At 41.5% G+C, this 21,136-nt stretch overlaps 1 protein-coding gene across 4 annotated transcripts in view; it reads right to left on the bottom strand.

The window, feature by feature from the left end:
* LOC126248185 (transcription factor CP2) overlaps positions 1–21,136 on the bottom strand; it is a 916,521-nt gene that overhangs the window by 175,231 nt on the left and 720,154 nt on the right. For all 4 annotated transcript variants that reach the window (XM_049948961.1, XM_049948963.1, XM_049948962.1 and 1 more), the window contains 3 exons: positions 11,953–12,098; positions 3,469–3,580; positions 3,014–3,158 (listed from right to left, as the gene is read on the bottom strand). In XM_049948961.1, the coding sequence (XP_049804918.1) occupies positions 3,014–3,158; positions 3,469–3,580; positions 11,953–12,098 (403 nt within the window). The remainder of the gene's footprint in view (positions 1–3,013; positions 3,159–3,468; positions 3,581–11,952; positions 12,099–21,136) is intronic.

The raw sequence follows: 21,136 nt of genomic DNA, 5'->3' as shown, positions 1-21,136 counted from the left end.
TCCATATTTAGCAAAAATTTGACTCAATTTATGCACTCCTATCTGACCTTTTCCTTCAGATTCTTCTATTATAAACTGATTAGCAGAAAATAAAATCTTCATAAAATTAAAATGATCATTTCTTAAAGGGTCATTTAATAAAATCAGCTATTTACATATGATATCATCAATATAAACATTGAGTATAGTGAATGAATCTAAAGATAACTTTTCTTTTTCTATATAACTTCTTAATGGCTTTATAGCTAGGGTCATTAGTACCCCCCCCCCCTGGCAAGATTGAAATTATGCACCCCTCCTCCTCTCAAGACTGATTTTTTAAGAGAAGAGTGGAGAAATGGCTAATGTTAATTTACAAGTTTGAAAAAAAAATTTTGATTCCTTCATAAAGTTTTTAATCTTTCATTAAGGGTTTGGTATAAAGTTTTATGCTACATTAGAGGCACCCTTCCTAATATGGTGAGAGGGGGCGGGGAGGGAAGCATCACACCCAAGTGCTGGTTTTTTTAATGGGAGTTGGCATCATTTTTTAAATTTTGTGTGCATGTACCTGAGTGGCAGGCAGGCTGTGAGGCTGCAAAGTGTGCCCCCATGAGGGTTGTGCCCCCAGCAGCCAAGTGCCTGGCTATCCCATAACTATGGAAATTCTGAGGCTGCTCACAACACAGAACATGGATGGAAGTAGGACTCTTTATATACAAAGTGTAAGTAAAGGGGAGATCAGTAGTTCTACATGATGGCTCCAATGAAGCTGGATTCTTTCTTGACACATGGTTTAGTGTAACCACTGACTTACTCACACCTTCCTGTCTTCCCTTTCTCGAAAAAGGAACCTGCATATCAGAAAGCTTAATACACAACGCTTACTAAAATCCCCTTAATTTTTATTTTTAAAATACATAACTTTTTATATTCTCATTAATATCACTGAAGGCTCTCTCTCTCTCTCTCTCTCTCTCTCTCTCTCTCTCTCTCTCTCTCTCTCTCTCTGTGTGTGTGTGTGTGTGTGTGTGTGTGTGTGTGTGTGTGTGTGTGTGTGTGTGTGTGTGTGTCACAGCATAGTTTTGTAAGGTTACTCTTGCAGTATTGGTGGCAAATACCTATGAAAATTCTAGTTCTATCCTTGATTCTTCCTCTACTCCTCTATTTTCTACCATTCCAACAGTGGAATATTTGACTCTTTCATTTATTTTCTTATGAATTAAAGGAAGACATCACTTGTCATTTTTTATCCAAGCAAAGTTTTTGCTTTAATGGCTACTACATTTGTTAAGGGATCTCTGTCCACAACTCCTCATCAAGTCCTTGCATTCATGGTTCAGTGCTAACAGCCTTACCCTTAATGAGAAGAAACAAGTTATATTTCATATGGAACAATGAATCAAAACCAATAGCTCCAACTGCTACTGCGTAGAAATGAATTAGAAAGGCTATGATGCACAAAACTTTTAGGAAAGCATGTTGATCAAGACTTCAACTGGAAAGACCGTGTAACTAAACTCTACCAGGGATTTCATTTTGCGTGTTTTGTTCTGAGAATTACTTGTAAAGTTTGCTCCTCAGATGGTGCTAGGACAGCTTATTTTGGTTACTTCCAGTACGTTGTAGCTTATGGAATAGTTTTTGGGGTAACATTAAGAGTCAGTTAAAGGAAACATTTACATTACAGAAAAGGACTATTCAAATCTTGTCGCATAACTCTGCTAGGGCTCACTTCAAGTCCCTAATTAAAAATCTGAGTTTGGTAACTGTACCCTCCCTCTACATACACAAATGTGTGTTGGTGACAAAAGCTAGACTTGGTGACCTGCAAAACCAACTGCAATTACCACAGTTATAATACACGCAACTGTGGGTCCCTCCATATGAAACAAGTAAGAACAACTTGAACTCAAAGAAATGTGAGGCACTTTGGTGTCATTCTTTGTAAAGCACTGCCAACTTACATAAAGAGGTAGAAGGAGGAAATAGCTTTTAGAGCAGAATTAAAATCATTTCTTGTTGAGGAGCATTTCTACATTGCAAGTGAATATGTTAGCTTACAGGAATACGAGGCCCTTATTTATTGTTGAGTTCTTTTGATTATGTTAACTGATGTGACACCTATGCTGTGTTTTCCTTTACAAAATAATGTTTCTGCTGTTTGTTTTCTGTTTCAGTTGCAATGCAATACAGCTCCTCAGATAAGGGAGCTGGTTGCTAGACTAGTTGTGATGAGTATGATGCCAGCAGGTTTTATGCATTTGTGTGTTATACTTTTCAGTAGTGTTGCATAATGTATTCATGTGTACATTTTTTCTTTTCCAGAACCATTTAATACCTAAGTTTCACATTCTAGTTAATCACTGATTTTCTGCTTGTGCATGTTGCAATGTCAGTGTAGACAATGCACTTCTGATTCCCCTTCCACTCATGTGCTGAGTAAGGTGGCTATGCCAGTCAGGGTTTATTCTACGTACAGCCATCCTGACTTGGATTTTCTGTGGTTTTACGAAGTTGCCAAGGTGATTGCTGGAACGGTTCCATTGATTAGACCATGGCCAACTCCCTGCCCTGTCCTTGCCTACTCCTACCCTATCCTTTTTTATGTTTATAGACCACCAGGAGGAAAGATCAGTATTCAGAAATATGAAAGGAACAATCATTTGAAGCCAAAAAGTCCAGTAAACATGGGCTCTAAAATCCATAACTTAAAGCATCTCTTCTATTGAAAAAGTGCTCATAGCTCTTTAGGTATGTATTTAAAACTCGTGTTTACAGTACTTTGTTTCTTCAAATGATAATTCCTGTCATATCCCTGAATACTGGCCATTCCTTCTCTGACACCCTGTACATGTATTAATCATATCTGTAATGTATCTAACATGTTTGATATTGTTGTACAGAGTAGATTGATAGGTCTTCTACAAGCAATGCATTAAGTACACTGATTTCTACAACAAATAAAAAAAAATTATATATATATATATATATATATATATATATATATATATATATATATATTGTTCATTACCTTCAGGATTTTTCCTCTATATGCTGACAATTCTCCCAGTTTCTTCAGCTTAATTTCATACGACTGCCCTTGGTTCAGATATGTCAGAGTTTCTTCATTAACTTTTGTGGCAATTGATGTAGCTGCTGCAAGTACATACTGAAAGCTGGAATAAATATAAATGAAATATGTACTCACATACTGCAGTAACATATCAAAATTTGCAAGGAAGAAGTACAAAAGCAGTTCTGTCAAAGTGAAAAGAAAAACATTTAATATCATTTTCTTTAACTAATTAAAAATTAGTCTCAAGCCACCCACCTCATTCAAACTACAGTGACTAATATGTCCACAATGACAATTACCACCTCTTCCACACCAAACATGTACTTTCCTACAGTGTGCTGAACAGCAAAGCTAGAAAAATCAACCACTGGCATTTCTAGAATTATGTCAATGAGACAAGAAGAACCTACCGACAGTCAATGTTCAGGTCTTGAGCAGCTCCAACTAGAGTAGATGTTGTTGAACTTTGGCTATTGGGGCATTGGAAAGCCTCATTATGGTTAATATTGGCATGTGACACAGCTGTAAAAGAAAGATAAATAAGGTTTCTTAAAGATCAGTTAATAAAATGCATCTATATTTTTATAACATTATAAATAACATTTAGGACTGTCTTGGTAAATGCTGCATAGAAATGTAAATTACCAATTGCCCTCACTTCCCCACACTCCCCTTTTCTATTTTAGTGATTATCTTTCTCTGACACCCACCATATAATATGGAGTAGAGGTTAACTAATGCAGCCTGGATTTTCCATTGTTTGATTCAACTTTTATCATCATTGGCATTGCATAAAATATTACTTAGCTCATCTTAGAAGGTAAGTTGTTGTACTTTTAGCAGCAGCCCTTCACGTAATATGCAATTCCTTTGTTTTTTCAATGTCTTCCACTGTAGTTTGGTGACTGTATCTATGATACTCTTGCTATGAATATATGAATACATGATGACTTGCACTGGCCACTTTTCAACCTTCTGTCTCTCTCCTCTGTAAATCCTCTTTTATAAGGACTATATACATAGAAACAGTATACAGAAATAGTTTGCAATTGTATGGAAGGGATGAATATTTGGGTTTAAAATCCCACTGATGATGACTGAGGCTATAAATGCAAGATGCTTTGCCCATTAATTTGGTTACACTTTCCATAAATTCCTTCAATTAATATCACCCTGACATCACCTTCCCTAATGACTAATTCCATGTTGTTACTGTATGTTAAGTTGTTCTGGATTGAAATGTGTAAATAATGACTTTGACTGGCATAATAACTTGTTACATCTACATCTACATCTACATCCATACTCCACAAGCCACCTGACGGTGTGTGGCGGAGGGTACCCTGAGTACCTCTATCAGTTCTCCCTTCTATTCCAGTCTCGTATTGTTCGTGGAAAGAAGGATTGTCGGTATGCTTCTGTGTGGGCTCTAATCTCTCTGATTTTATCCTCATGGTCTCTTTGCGAGATATACATAGGAGGGAGCAATATACTGCTTGACTCTTTGGTGAAGGTATGTTCTCGAAACTTCAACGAAAGCCCGTACTGAGCTAATGAGCGTCTCTCCTGCAGAGTCTTCCACTGGAGTTTATCTATCATCTCCGTAATGCTTTCGCAATTACTAAATGATCCTGTAACGAAGTGCGCTGCTCTCCGTTGGATCTTCTCTATCTCTTCTATCAACCCTATCTGGTACGGATCCCACACTGTTGAGCAGTATTCAAGCAGTGGGCGAACAAGCGTACTGTAACCTACTTCCTTCGTTTTCAGATTGCATTTCCTTAGGATTCTTCCAATGAATGTCAGTCTGGCATCTGCTTTACCGAAGATCAACTTTATATGATCATTCCATTTTAAATCACTCCTAATGCGTACTCCCAGATAATTTATGGAATTAACTGCTTCCAGTTGCTGACCTGCTATTTTGTAGCTAAATGATAAGGGAACTATCTTTCTATCTATTCGCAGCACATTACACTTGTCTACATTGAGATTCAATTGCCACTCCCTGCACCATGCGTCAATTCGCTGCAGATCCTCCTGCATTTCAGTACAATTTTCAATTGTTATAACCTCTCGATACACCACAGCATCATCTGCAAAAAGCCTCAGTGCACTTCCGATGTCATCCACAAGGTCATTTATGTATATTGTGAATAGCAACGGTCCCATGACACTCCCCTGCGGCACACTCGAAATCACTCTTACTTCGGAAGACTTCTCTCCATTGAGAATGACATGCTGCATTCTGTTATCTAGGACCTCTTCAATCCAATCACACAAATGGTCGGACAGTCCATATGCTCTTACTTTGTTCATTAAACGACTGTGGTGAACTGTATCGAACGCCTTGCAGAAGTCAAGAAACATGGCATCTACGTGTGAACCCGTGTTTATGGCTCTCTGAGTCTCGTGGACGAATAGCGCAAGCTGGGTTTCACACAACCGTCTTTTTCAAAACCCATGCTGATTCCTACAGAGTAGATTTCTAGTCTCCAGAAAAGTCATTATACTCGAACATAATGTGTGTTCCAAAATTCTACAAGTGATCGACGTTAGAGATATAGGTCTATAGTTCTGCACAGCTGTTCGACGTGCCTTCTTGAAAATGGGGATGACCTGTGCCTTTTTCCAATCCTTTGGAATGCTACACTCTTCTAGAGACCTACGGTACACTGCTGCAAGAAGAGGGGCAAGTTCCTTTGTGTACTCTGTGTAAAATCGAACTGGTATCCCATCAGGTCCAGCGGCCTTTCCTCTTTTGAGCGATTTTAATTGTTTCTCTATCCCTCTGTCATCTATATCGATATCTACCATTTTTTCATCTGTGCGACAATCTAGAGAAGGAACTACAGGTCAGTCTTCTTCTGTGAAACAGCTTTGGAAAAAGACATTTAGTATTTCAGCCTTCAGTCTGTCATCCTCTGTTTCAGTACCATTTTGGTCACAGTGTGTCTGGACATTTTGTTTTGATCCACCTACCGCTTTGACATAACACCAAAATTTCTTAGGATTTTCTGCCAAGTCAGTACATAGAACTTTACTTTCGAATTCATTGAATGCCTCTCGCATAGCCCTCCTCACACTACATTTCGCTTCGCGTAATTTTGTCTGCAAGGCTTTGGCTATGTTCATGTTTGCTGTGAAGTTCCCTTTGCTTCCGCAGCAGTTTCCTAACTCGGTTGTTGTACCACGGTGGCTCTTTTCCATTTATTACGATCTTGCTTGGCACATACACATCTAACGCATATTGTACGATGGTTTTGAACTTTGTCCACTGATCCTCAACACTATCTGTACTTGAGACAAAACTTTTGTGTTGAGCCATCAGGTACTCTGCAATCTGCTTTTTGTCACTTTTGCTAAAAAAAAATCTTCCTACCTTATTTAATATTTCTATTTACGGCTGAAATCATCGATGCAGTAACCGCTTTATGATCGTTGATTCCCTGTTCTGCGTTAACTGTTTCAAATAGTTCAGGTCTGTTTGTCACCAGAAGGTCTAATATGTTATCGCCACGAGACAGTTCTCTGTTTAACTGCTCAAGGTAGTTTTCAGATAAAGCACTTAAAAAAATTTCACCGGATTCTTTGTCCCTGCCACCTGTTATGAACGTTCGAGTCTCCCAGTCTATATTCAGCAAATTAAAATCTCCACTCAGAACTATAACATGGTGGGGAAATCTACTCGAAATATTATCCCAATTATCCTTCAGGTGCTCTGCCACAACAGCTGCTGAGCCAGGGGGCCTATAGAGACATCCATGTTGCAGCCTGCTTTAACCGTGACCTTCACCCAAATTATTTCACATTTCGGATCTCCGTCAATTTCTTTCGATACTATTGCACTTCTTATTGCTATAAACACGCCTCCCCCTTCACTGTCCAGCCTGTCTCTGTGGTATACATTCCAATCTGAGTTTAGGATTTCATTACTGTTTACATCTGGTTTCAGTCACGAATCCCCCAAGCTAGGGCTGAGTCTCAACAGATCGCAGCGTGGCAACTGCTCTACCGAGTACAACACCCCACCTGGTATCTAAGTCGTCTACAGATGATTCCGAGTCCCAACATCGAAATATAGACACCCATGGTCGACTGGTAGAAGCAGGGCAATGCCGGGAACAGATCCCAGACAGTGCCACCCGAGTGCCCCGTCCGGCAAAGAAGTTGGGCCCGTACGGCACGGCGCCACGTGGGTCTACCGTGCCTAGTAAAGTCACGTATTTTCGAGCCTTTCGACCCTCGGGACTCCTTAGCGGATCTTACTGATTGGATCTTTTCGCTTGTCTCCATGCATTAAATTTGTTAACATTGGGAGTTAAAATGAAGTGCTAATGATTTGTTAAAGTTTCAGTGAGCAACCAAATTTTAATTTTTTTAATGTACAACTCATCCCATACCTGCTATGTCCATTGTCAGTAGGCACTGTTACCATTTCTGTTTCGCAAATAACTTGCCATATGTCACTAATACTCTGTACTGGAATTATGCTCTATAGTGTGCATCAAAATGCAGTGTCTCAGACCATCAATGGCATGTAGATAACTCCTTCATATTGTGACTATAGGGGGCTATGTGTGGGTTAGATGGAACATTGCTCCAGGAAGTAAGAGCAATAATAGTAAGATAGACATCTCCAGACTATCATTAACATAATAGGATGTTATTTAAGTGCTTGGAATGAATAACCTGAGTGACTAGGCATGCTGATGATGTTCTACAGCATTAAATCAGGTTATACAGTAGTGTTGTATTTGACAACAGGCCATAGAACTTCACAATGGCCATCCCTTCATTGTTCTCTCTTTTGTTGCATATTAGATCTTGTCATGGGTAAATCCAGGATTTTGGTCTGAACTGGGGGGGGGGGGGGGGGGGGTGCAGCTAAAGTCATAAAAATATTGTACCATAGAAACATATCAAAATTGTCTTAAGTGAACAACATGGTATTTTCTTAATCCTTTTCCTGTCTGTCATTCTATAGTGGTGAGTAAAAAAGTCATACATTTTATATTGCTGTGCAGCATTTTCTTTATCATGACCATATTCCATTAGGATAAATGTAGAAAGTATATACTAAATTACAACAAAATGTTGATAAATGGAAAACATAGTACCACCACTGCAAAGACTTGCTACCTGCTCAGTTCTCTACTACACACTAAGAAATATAGTTGGGATGTAAACACTACAAACAACAAAACAGAAAAGCAACAACCATTCAAAGTGAATTATAACAGAGAAAACATGTAGTGTGCCACATATTGAAATACAGTTTTACTAAACCCATGACAAGTAATGGAGAAAACGGGTAATGTTTGTGCTGAAAATATGTTATGTAAAATATTTGGCCCAGCTTCAGTTTTAAATCCTGTAAGTCAGGTTATTAGCATGTATTACATACATATTTGAGGCACTGAAATGTTTCCAAGAATTATATCCACACCCTAAAATGTTTTGCAGTTGTATCTTTTGGGAGAAATAACTTAATTTGGAAAAACATGTGAAATATGTTACAGCAGTTTGCAACCAGTAGTGCCATGAAAATGGAGCTTACAAGAGAACTATGTTACAACTTGGGGTGCCTCTTACAGAGTATGTACCAAATATTATACAACAAATGGAGTCATCCTACAGAATACACACCAAATGATCAAAAATTGAAACTGTTTTTTCACACAGGTTCCTTTCTGGCAGCTTTTTGCAGTATTTTACTGTATTTTTTTGTCACATGAACTGAAAATGCTATGAAATGCGTGTGTGTTTTGAGTTTAAATTTGCATGTGGAGCTTTCGGAAAGAGCCTCCATCTCAATATTGAAACATAACCATTAGTTTTTTTTAACAGTTGAAACTGACAGACACTACAGACCCACAATCCATTCTTTTCCTGGCATCAGGAAAGAGTGCCAGCCACTCAAAATACCTGAACATTCAAAATATTGATCTGTATACTTTCTAGCAGAGTTTATGCAATGTCTTATCCTCCTATATGGAATTAGCATTTTTAACATTTAAAATATTGCAGGTACATATTCTGTAAGAGAAGCTATTATCTCTAAAATAGCGCTTACATTGGTTCCGATAATTTCCATATGTCTTCAAACCGTTCACTGCCAAGTGCTGTCCCAGATTTCTATTACTATTGTTTTTTTTAAGTCTCTTCTATGGCAACATAAGTTAACAAACAACATTTCAGGTCATACATATAACTCTCACAAACATTTCAGTGCCTCATTTGTATATACACTATGCATCTGTAACATCAATGCCATGTCACGAATTCTACTAAAATTTTATCAAATATTTATTATTTACACAAATTTTATACAAATTGTGGAATACTATCCTACATACTATAGTGTGACCACTCAGAATTGTTTTTGTAATACCGGCACAAGTGAAACACGTCCAGTCAAAACCACAACTTTAATTTGGTACTGTTATATTAAATTAAATTAAGCCTAGTGTAAAACAATAAATGACAGATTTCTGTGGTTGGCAGCAGCTGAAATCACAGAAACTACTGACTTTTACTGATATGAATTGAGTTGAACTATGGGCAACAAGCTCAATGGGGCAGACCACATCCACCTATATTAAATGCAGCTGTGGGTGGAGTATACTGCCTTTATCCTTACTTAGCCCTCATGTTAGCAAATACACACTCAGCTGATGATCAGCAATTGTAAGTGCTTGTCAAGTCAGAAAGCTATGTCATTACATCACCTTTTTCTTTGTATGGTGAGGAGAAATACGACTCTTGCGGGAGGGGGGGGGGGGGCTGCAGCCCAGCAGCCCTCCCCTCTCACCCCAACTTAGCTAAGTCACTGCTTCTTATAAACAGTAATATGTGTAACAAAAGTTCCATTTTGAAAAAGAATGGGAATGAAATTGTCCCTGTGGAAGGAATCATCCAGGAGTCACATGGACTGAATCAGAGGAAGGTCTAAAAATGCAGTGGGGTCACGAATGGCAGCCTGCTCCTATAGTTACAATAATTGCTTCACACTTCACAAACTTAAAAGGATGTGATCACATCATGCTTTGGAGATCTGCAACAAACAAGAAGGAAGCACATATTCTGGATACAGAGAGAATGTGTATGTATGAAAGCAATACAGATTGACCATCTGTATCAAATAAGGTTCACATACTAAATTGTATTAATACATCCATTATATAAATATAATCATGGTTCCAGAAGGACTTTCCCCACAGGAGAGAGATATTAACAGACTGAAACCATCTGGCTGTGACTTGTGCCTGCACAAACGATTGTATGAGAATGCCAAACAAAACAAAAAAAAAGTTTTTTTTTCTCTCATTTTGAGATTCAAGGATTGATCTGTGAGAAAAGATTACAGAAGAAGAACTTCTTTGCCATGATCACCAATAGTGACCTTATTTTCAATAACTGGCTTCGGTAATCAATGTTACCATCTCCACATCTCAATGGACAGGTTATTGCACATTTCTTAAAATAGCAGTAAAAGTAATCTTTTCTATGAATTGGCGGGAACGTAACAGACTAAGTCTGATACATCAGCATGTCAAAATTAGAACAAATATATACACAGTTGTTCACGACATACATATTTCTTATGTCACACTCAACATAGCACATTACTGCAGCCAGTCTGGCAGTGATGAGTGCCCTGGCTAGAATGATGTGCTCTGTTGTGAGTGGCATGAGACATGTATGTGGCGAATAATTCTAAATACAGGGTGAATATTAATAAAACTGAAGAACTGCAGTGACAGATTCATGACTACAAATGGAGGAAAAAAGGTCCTATGAAAATGTGTCTGGAAATGCATCATTGCCACTGTAGATGGCACTGATGAATGACCTCTTCTGACCATGTGCCATGTGTTTTTTGTGTGATGCAGGCTGTGTGATTAACACAGCATACTGTAAGCAGAAGAATGTTCTGGTGTTCATTTCAGGAACAAGCCAAAATGGTGTTTGTGTACGGCTAAGCAGATGGAAATGGTCGAAAGATGGCTGTACCAAAACAAGTATCCTCACAGACAGCAGAATTCATATAACATTTCATGCCCTTTTTGGGCATTTGTGTGATCAGGGATCCTTTCAGACAGACTAATGTGCAGGGAGGCGACGGACTGTGCGTATGCCAGATTTGGAGAACTGGGTTCTACAAGATATTGAGATGAACCCTAGTACAAGCTCCATGGAACTGGCCTGCTGACATGGTGTATGCCAAAGTATGATTATGTGTATCCTGCATGGAAAATGTTACTATCCCTATCACCTGCAATCCCATGTAGGCCACTTTGAACATCTGTTGTGATGTGGATACAATGCAGCTATGTACTGTGTTCTGGGACAATCTGTTGTTGCATGGACACCATCCATTTCTCGACACACATTCATAGGACTTTTTTCCCTCCATTTACTGTGACGAATCTGTCCCTGCAGTTTATCGGTTTTATTAATGTTCACCCTGTCTAGTTGTTTTAACTCTGACATGCCAAAGCATCATCCTTGTAGCCTATTACATACATGCCAATTCATTAGAGAGTATTTTCTTTACTGCTGTTTTAAGAAGTATGCAATAACTTGTCTGTTGAGATCTGAAGATAACACTGATTGATGAAACTGGTTATTGAGAAAAAAAAGATTATTAGCAATCTTGTCAAAGATGTTGATCTCTAATCTACGAAAGTAATATGTCAAAGTTTATGTTTCAGTCAACAATCTGTTTCAATCTGGGAGCTGGCTTCATAAACACATTTGCATAGTCAGACAGATGAAATCCATTGTAAATCTCGTTGAAATCAACAAAATGAATGCTTGAGGTGCAATTCAATTTTTAGTACCCTCTTCAGTAATCATAGTCTACCATGTTGATGTACTCTATAACTTGCCTGTGGTGTCCATCCTGTTTGGAGAACCAGTATAGAGTGCCGCAGGAGCCCCATGTTGTTGAAGCAACTGATGTAATTGGGAATTGGCAGTGCCACCCCCAATATTTTCTCCATCATTTCTGAGTGCTTGTGTGTTTTCTTGAATTCTGTCAAAACAATATTTTCAAATTAAAAATCTTTATTGCCACAGATACAAACACAACAGGATATAACTGAAAATTAAAGCGATTAACTTAACTAGTATACCAAAAGTAGAAAATTGTATTTGGACCAGAAATTAGGCCCACTGTGTGTATCTGTTTCCTGAGCCCGGGAAACAGCAATCTTTCTTCTATGAATATTGGCCTCCATTTCTAAAATGACCAATAAGAATAGGCTTAGGAATATTATTCTGCATTTCACTAAGCAAACTATATACAAAATATCCCCCCTCCCTTTCACTGCCCATCACTCTAGTTCCTCTTCCCCTATTTACAGACTTGACAACTCTAAGCACTCCTGTGTATGAAACTTAACATTTAAGATAACTCATTTCATTAACACGCAGAATGTCATCAAGCTTGCAAAGACTTGGTGCAAGTGACTTTTTGGTAAGTAAAACGAAAGGTGTTCTTGAGGAAATGAATAAAAAGACTTTGTTAACTACACAGATGATTTAATTGAGAAGAAGAATCAAAATTTATTAAAAAATAAAAAAGGAATCTTAAAACCTGAAGAGATTTAATGATTGGTGCAAGAGCTGGCAGTTAACTTTCACCTTAGATCCAGAACTGTTCGACTGTACTATTGGCAACACGTAATTGGAAACAATAACAACCATAAAAATACATGTGAGCCACCATCCTCAATGACAAAGAGAATGACCACATAAAAGTGGCTGTAAGGAAAGTAGACATCTGGCAGAAACCTAAGGAAATGTAATTCATGGAATCCGCAGTGGAATGTCAACATGAGGGTCATATAGCTTCTTTGACCAATTTGAAATTTGAACAAAGATGACTCTCTCATATATATATATATATATATATATATATATATATATATATATATATATATATATAACAGAGGGAAACATTCCACGTGGAAAAAATATATCTAAAAAGAAAGATGATGAGACTTACCAAACAAAAGCGCTGGCAGGTCGATAGACACACAAACAAACACAAATATACACACAAAATTCAAGCTTTCGCAACAAACTGTTGCCTCATCAGGAAAGAGGGAAGGAGAGGGAAAGACGAAAGGATGTGGGTTTTAAGGGAGAGGGTAAGGAGTCATTCCAATCCCGGGAGCGGAAAGACTTACCTTAGGGGGAAAAAAGGACAGGTATACACTCGCACACACACACACATATCCATCCACACATACAGACACAAGCAGACATATTTAAAGACAAAGAGTTTGGGCAGAGATGTCAGTCGAGGTGGAAGAGTAGAGGCAAAGAAGTTGTTGAGAGACAGGTGAGGTATGAGTGGCGGCAACTTGAAATTAGCGGAGATTGAGGCCTGGCGGATAACGAGAAGAGAGGATATACTGAAGGGCAAGTTCCCATCTCCGGAGTTCGGATAGGTTGGTGTTGGTGGGAAGTATCCAGATAACCCGGACGGTGTAACACTGTGCCAAGATGTGCTGGCTGTGCACCAAGGCATGTTTAGCCACAGGGTGATCCTCATTACCAACAAACACTGTCTGCCTGTGTCCATTCATGCGAATGGACAGTTTGTTGCTGGTCATTCCCACATAGAATGCATCACAGTGTAGGCAGGTCAGTTGGTAAATCACGTGGGTGCTTTCACACGTGGCTCTGCCTTTGATCGTGTACACCTTCCGGGTTACAGGACTGGAGTAGGTGGTGGTGGGGGGGTGCATGGGACAGGTTTTGCACCGGGGGCGGTTACAAGGATAGGAGCCAGAGGGTAGGGAAGGTGGTTTGGGGATTTCATAGGGATGAACTAACAGGTTACGAAGGTTAGGTGGACGGCGGAAAGACACTCTTGGCGGAGTGGGGAGGATTTCATGAAGGATGGATCTCATTTCAGGGCAGGATTTGAGGAAGTCGTATCCCTGCTGGAGAGCCACATTCAGAGTCTGGTCCAGTCCCGGAAAGTATCCTGTCACAAGTGGGGCACTTTTGTGGTTCTTCTGTGGGGGATTCTGGGTTTGAGGGGATGAGGAAGTGGCTCTGGTTATTTGCTTCTGTACCAGGCCGGGAGGGTAGTTGCGGGATGAGAAAGCTGTTGTCAGGTTGTTGGTGTAATGTTTCAGGGATTCCGGACTGGAGCAGATTCGTTTGCCACGAAGACCTAGGCTGTAGGGAAGGGACCGTTTGATGTGGAATGGGTGGCAGCTGTCATAATGGAGGTACTGTTGCTTGTTGGTGGGTTTGATGTGGACGGACGTGTGAAGTTGGCCATTGGACAGGTGGAGGTCAACGTCAAGGAAAGTGGCATGGGATTTGGAGTAGGACCAGGTGAATCTGATGGAACCAAAGGAGTTGAGGTTGGAGAGGAAATTCTGGAGTTCTTCTTCACTGTGAGTCCAGATCATGAAGATGTCATCAATAAATCTGTACCAAACTTTGGGTTGGCAGACCTGGGTAACCAAGAAGGCTTCCTCTAAGCGACCCATGAATAGGTTGGCATACGAGGGGGCCATCCTGGTACCCATGGCTGTTCCCTTTAATTGTTGGTATGTCTGGCCTTCAAAAGTGAAGAAGTTGTGGGTCAGGATGAAGCTGGTTAAGGTAATGAGGAAAGAGGTTTTAGGTAGGGTGGCAGGTGATCGGCGTGAAAGGAAATGCTCCATCGCAGCGAGGCCCTGGACGTGCGGAATATTTGTGTATAAGGAAGTGGCATCAATGGTTACAAGGATGGTTTCCGGGGGTAACAGATTGGGTAAGGATTCCAGGCGTTCAAGGAAGTGGTTGGTGTCTTTGATGAAGGATGGGAGACTGCATGTAATGGGTTGGAGGTGTTGATCTACGTAGGCAGAGATACGTTCTGTGGGGGCTTGGTAACCAGCTACAATGGGGCGGCCGGGATGATTGGGTTTGTGGATTTTAGGAAGAAGGTAGAAGGTTGGGGTGCGGGGTGTCGGTGGGGTCAGGAGGTTGATGGAGTCAGGTGAAAGGTTTTGCAGGGGGCCTAAGGTTCTGAGGATTCCTTGAAGCTCCGCCTGGACATCGGGAATGGGGTTACCTTGGCAAACTTTGTATGTGGTGTTGTCTGAAAGCTGACGCAGTCCCTCAGCCACATACTCCCGACGATTAAGTACCACGGTCGTGGAACCCTTGTCCGCCGGAAGAATGACGATGGATCGGTCAGCCTTCAGATCACGGATAGCCTGGGCTTCAGCAGTGGTGATGTTGGGTGTAGGATTAAGGTTTTTTAAGAAGGATTGAGATGCAAGGCTGGAAGTCAGAAATTCCTGGAAGGTTTGGAGAGGGTGATTTTGAGGAAGAGGAGGTGGGTCCCGCTGTGACGGAGGACGGAACTGTTCCAGGCAGGGTTCAATTTGGATGGTGTCTTGGGGAGTTGGATCATTAGGAGTAGGATTAGGATCATTTTTCTTCGTGGCAAAGTGATATTTCCAGCAGAGAGTACGGGTGTAGGACAGTAAATCTTTGACGAGGGCTGTTTGGTTGAATCTGGGAGTGGGGCTGAAGGTGAGGCCTTTGGATAGGACAGAGGTTTCGGATTGGGAGAGAGGCTTGGAGGAAAGGTTAACTACTGAATTAGGGTGTTGTGGTTCCAGATTGTGTTGAAAGGAATTTTGAGGTTTTGGAGGGAGTGGAGCTGGAAGTGGGAGATTGAGTAGATGGGAGAGACTGGGTTTGTGTGCAATGAGAGGTGGTTGAGGTTTGCTGGAAAGGTTGTGAAGGGTGAGTGAGTTGCCTTTCCGGAGGTGGGAAACCAGGAGATTGGATAGTTTTTTGAGGTGGAGGGTGGCATGCTGTTCTAATTTACGGTTGGCCTGTAGGAGGATGCTCTGGACAGCCGGTGTGGATGTGGGAGAGGAAAGATTGTCTGACATTTGGCATTACCCCCAAAGGCCTCACACTTAAAGTTCCCATCTCTGGCTGCAACCCTTCCTTCCATCAGTCCCTATACCAGTTCCAAACTGAACAATCCATTGCCCTCACCCACCTAATCCTTCACCTACACATCAACTCAGCCAATGAACACACCCGTCAACTCCTATCCTTAATAAAAGTCCTTAATCTTTCCTCTCCCACATCCACACCGGCTGTCCAGAGCATCCTCCTACAGGCCAACCGTAAATTAGAACAGCATGCCACCCTCCACCTCAAAAAACTATCCAATCTCCTGGTTTCCCACCTCCGGAAAGGCAACTCACTCACCCTTCACAACCTTTCCAGCAAACCTCAACCACCTCTCATTGCACACAAACCCAGTCTCTCCCATCTACTCAATCTCCCACTTCCAGCTCCACTCCCTCCAAAACCTCAAAATTCCTTTCAACACAATCTGGAACCACAACACCCTAATTCAGTAGTTAACCTTTCCTCCAAGCCTCTCTCCCAATCCGAAACCTCTGTCCTATCCAAAGGCCTCACCTTCAGCCCCACTCCCAGATTCAACCAAACAGCCCTCGTCAAAGATTTACTGTCCTACACCCGTACTCTCTGCTGGAAATATCACTTTGCCACGAAGAAAAATGATCCTAATCCTACTCCTAATGATCCAACTCCCCAAGACACCATCCAAATTGAACCCTGCCTGGAACAGTTCCGTCCTCCGTCACAGCGGGACCCACCTCCTCTTCCTCAAAATCACCCTCTCCAAACCTTCCAGGAATTTCTGACTTCCAGCCTTGCATCTCAATCCTTCTTAAAAAACCTTAATCCTACACCCAACATCACCACTGCTGAAGCCCAGGCTATCCGTGATCTGAAGGCTGACCGATCCATCGTCATTCTTCCGGCGGACAAGGGTTCCACGACCGTGGTACTTAATCGTCGGGAGTATGTGGCTGAGGGACTGCGTCAGCTTTCAGACAACACCACATACAAAGTTTGCCAAGGTAACCCCATTCCCGATGTCCAGGCGGAGCTTCAAGGAATCCTCAGAACCTTAGGCCCCCTGCAAAACCTTTCACCTGACTCCATCAACCTCCTGACCCCACCGACACCCCGCACCCCAACCTTCTACCTTCTTCCTAAAATCCACAAACCCAATCATCCCGGCCGCCCCATTGTAGCTGGTTACCAAGCCCCCACAGAACGTATCTCTGCCTACGTAGATCAACACCTCCAACCCATTACATGCAGTCTCCCATCCTTCATCAAAGACACCAACCACTTCCTTGAACGCCTGGAATCCTTACCCAATCTGTTACCCCCGGAAACCATCCTTGTAACCATTGATGCCACTTCCTTATACACAAATATTCCGCACGTCCAGGGCCTCGCTGCGATGGAGCATTTCCTTTCACGCCGATCACCTGCCACCCTACCTAAAACCTCTTTCCTCATTACCTTAACCAGCTTCATCCTGACCCACAACTTCTTCACTTTTGAAGGCCAGACATACCAACAATTAAAGGGAACAGCCATGGGTACCAGGATGGCCCCCTCGTATGCCAACCTATTCATGGGTCGCTTAGAGGAAGCCTTCTTGGTTACCCAGGTCTGCCAACCCAAAGTTTGGTACAGATTTATTGATGACATCTTCATGATCTGGACTCACAGTGAAGAAGAACTCCAGAATTTCCTCTCCAACCTCAACTCCTTTGGTTCCATCAGATTCACCTGGTCCTACTCCAAATCCCATGCCACTTTCCTTGACGTTGACCTCCACCTGTCCAATGGCCAACTTCACACGTCCGTCCACATCAAACCCACCAACAAGCAACAGTACCTCCATTATGACAGCTGCCACCCATTCCACATCAAACGGTCCCTTCCCTACAGCCTAGGTCTTCGTGGCAAACGAATCTGCTCCAGTCCGGAATCCCTGAAACATTACACCAACAACCTGACAACAGCTTTCTCATCCCGCAACTACCCTCCCGGCCTGGTACAGAAGCAAATAACCAGAGCCACTTCCTCATCCCCTCAAACCCAGAATCCCCCACAGAAGAACCACAAAAGTGCCCCACTTGTGACAGGATACTTTCCGGGACTGGACCAGACTCTGAATGTGGCTCTCCAGCAGGGATACGACTTCCTCAAATCCTGCCCTGAAATGAGATCCATCCTTCATGAAATCCTCCCCACTCCGCCAAGAGTGTCTTTCCGCCGTCCACCTAACCTTCGTAACCTGTTAGTTCATCCCTATGAAATCCCCAAACCACCTTCCCTACCCTCTGGCTCCTATCCTTGTAACCGCCCCCGGTGCAAAACCTGTCCCATGCACCCCCCCACCACCACCTACTCCAGTCCTGTAACCCGGAAGGTGTACACGATCAAAGGCAGAGCCACGTGTGAAAGCACCCACGTGATTTACCAACTGACCTGCCTACACTGTGATGCATTCTATGTGGGAATGACCAGCAACAAACTGTCCATTCGCATGAATGGACACAGGCAGACAGTGTTTGTTGGTAATGAGGATCACCCTGTGGCTAAACATGCCTTGGTGCACAGCCAGCACATCTTGGCACAGTGTTACACCGTCCGGGTTATCTGGATACTTCCCACCAACACCAACCTATCCGAACTCCGGAGATGGGAACTTGCCCTTCAGTATATCCTCTCTTCTCGTTATCCGCCAGGCCTCAATCTCCGCTAATTTCAAGTTGCCGCCACTCATACCTCACCTGTCTCTCAACAACTTCTTTGCCTCTACTCTTCCACCTCGACTGACATCTCTGCCCAAACTCTTTGTCTTTAAATATGTCTGCTTGTGTCTGTATGTGTGGATGGATATGTGTGTGTGTGCGCGAGTGTATACCTGTCCTTTTTTCCCCCTAAGGTAAGTCTTTCCGCTCCCGGGATTGGAATGACTCCTTACCCTCTCCCTTAAAACCCACATCCTTTCGTCTTTCCCTCTCCTTCCCTCTTTCCTGATGAGGCAACAGTTTGTTGCGAAAGCTTGAATTTTGTGTGTATATTTGTGTTTGTTTGTGTGTCTATCGACCTGCCAGCGCTTTTGTTTGGTAAGTCTCATCATCTTTCTTTTTAGATATATATATATATATATATATATATATATATATATATATATATATAGAGAGAGAGAGAGAGAGAGAGAGAGAGAGAGAGAGAGAGGGAGACATTCCACGTAGGAAAAATATATCTAAAAACAAAGATGATGTGACTTACCAAATGAAAGTGCTGGCAGGTCGACAGACACACAAACGAACACAAACATACACACAAAATTCAAGCTTTCGCAACAAACTGTAGCCTCATCAGGAAAGAGGGAAGGAGAGGGAAAGACGAAAGGATGTGGGTTTTAAGGGAGAAGGTAAGGAGTCATTCCAATCCCAGGAGCGGAAAGACCTACCTTAGGGGGAAAAAAGGACGGGTATACACTCAACACACAAACATATCCATCCACACATATACAGACACAAGCAGACATATTTAAAGACAAAGACCTTTTTCCCGCCTAAGGTAGGTCTTTCCGCTCCCGGGATTGGAATGACTCCTTACCTTCTCCCTTAAAACCCACATCCTTTCGTCTTTCCCTCTCCTTCCCTCTTTCCTGATGAGGCAACAGTTTGTTGCGAAAGCTTGAATTTTGTGTGTATGTTTGTGTTCGTTTGTGTGTCTGTCGACCTGCCAGCACTTTCATTTGGTAAGTCACATCTTCAAAAATGCTGCAAAAAATTGCCAGAAGTTTCTAATTATGGCAAATAATATATAAAAGGATCGCATGCTGATGAGATGTCTTTAATGTAAATCAATCGGAACTTAATTTCTTGTGCAGGAGGTCTTTATATGAAGTTAATTTAATACAGAATTACACAGTAATTTAAATGTTAGGTTTAACTGATAGTTTTATTATTTATTTCAGCCTCAGGTCAGGCAAATGGCACCGTTACTATTTTAGGCTTATTACGAAGTCATCGTAAGATGACCTGTACAGCAAAAGAATCGTGAGCACGTCTCTGGGCCTGTTCAGTTGATGTGTCACTATGTAATAAGTCACAACCAGTAATGATACCATTTGTATGATCTGAGGTTGAAATATATAATAAACAAAATTTATACGACTGTTACTGTATTTCCCCAAGACAGAAACCCTGGTTTGAGTTAACTTTTATACTATATAGCAACTTTAATTTCAACAACTTATGATTCCAAATTCAACAGAATAGTCAAACACAAAATGAATCCCACAACTTATTTAATTCCTGAGCTGTTGAATTAGCTTTGGCAAGGATTGGTTTCTTTAGCTGATTAACAGAAGTGTGTGTCAGCAGCAAGCATTGTTGTTCTTGATAGGCATTACACTGTATCTGCAGGTAATAGTTGGAGGTAAGAACAATACTAGAACAATGAGTGAGATCCAGTCAATCATGTCTAATGGTTCATAAGTCAAAAATAGTTGGTGATGAATTCCAACAGGGGCACAGTATTAATTCTGTGACTGCTTAGTTTTACTCAAAGAAGATTTATGACCAAGTGTATACCCAAGACCTGAGCTACGTGGGTGATGAAATGGGAAATGGGGGGAGGGGCAGAGGGTGCAACTCGTTAGTTTCATGGTAAATCATAACATAATTTTGGAATTTTGACAACAAATGGTTCTCGGTACATGTGCTACAAGTCAATTCCCACTGTAGAGTCCACATTTCTTCAAACTGATATGGGACTGAGATGACAGACTGCACAATGGGGCAGGATTTGAGTTCAGTTTGTGCAGATAATTTTTTTTTCTAGGGGGCTTTCTTTTGGATGGTTAGTAAGTGGGCGTTGCAAGTTAGTTTTTGATTAAGTCGTTAGTGTAAGATATTTCAGTGTTTTAGTTAGGTGAATTGGATAGTTGACAGTGAGGAAGAGATCCAAGGACACAAAGTTTGGATGGTTCCTCCTATAGTCATTGTCCATGTTTTTACAGGAGTAATCAAGAAAAACTACTGGTTAAACCAGGAGCTGAAAGTATTGATATAAAATTGGAAGGATTGCTGGGACTAATGTAGGGACATGGACAGCAAGGAAGCCAATGTCATCAGCATACTGAGGTATATGGGCATCAAGACAGATCCTATGCGT

Source organism: Schistocerca nitens, chromosome 3 (genome assembly GCF_023898315.1).
Source record: "Schistocerca nitens isolate TAMUIC-IGC-003100 chromosome 3, iqSchNite1.1, whole genome shotgun sequence".
NCBI lineage: Eukaryota > Metazoa > Arthropoda > Insecta > Orthoptera > Acrididae > Schistocerca > Schistocerca nitens.
The sequence above is the reverse complement of the archived record's forward strand: the minus strand, read 5'-3'. Positions and strand labels throughout refer to the sequence as shown.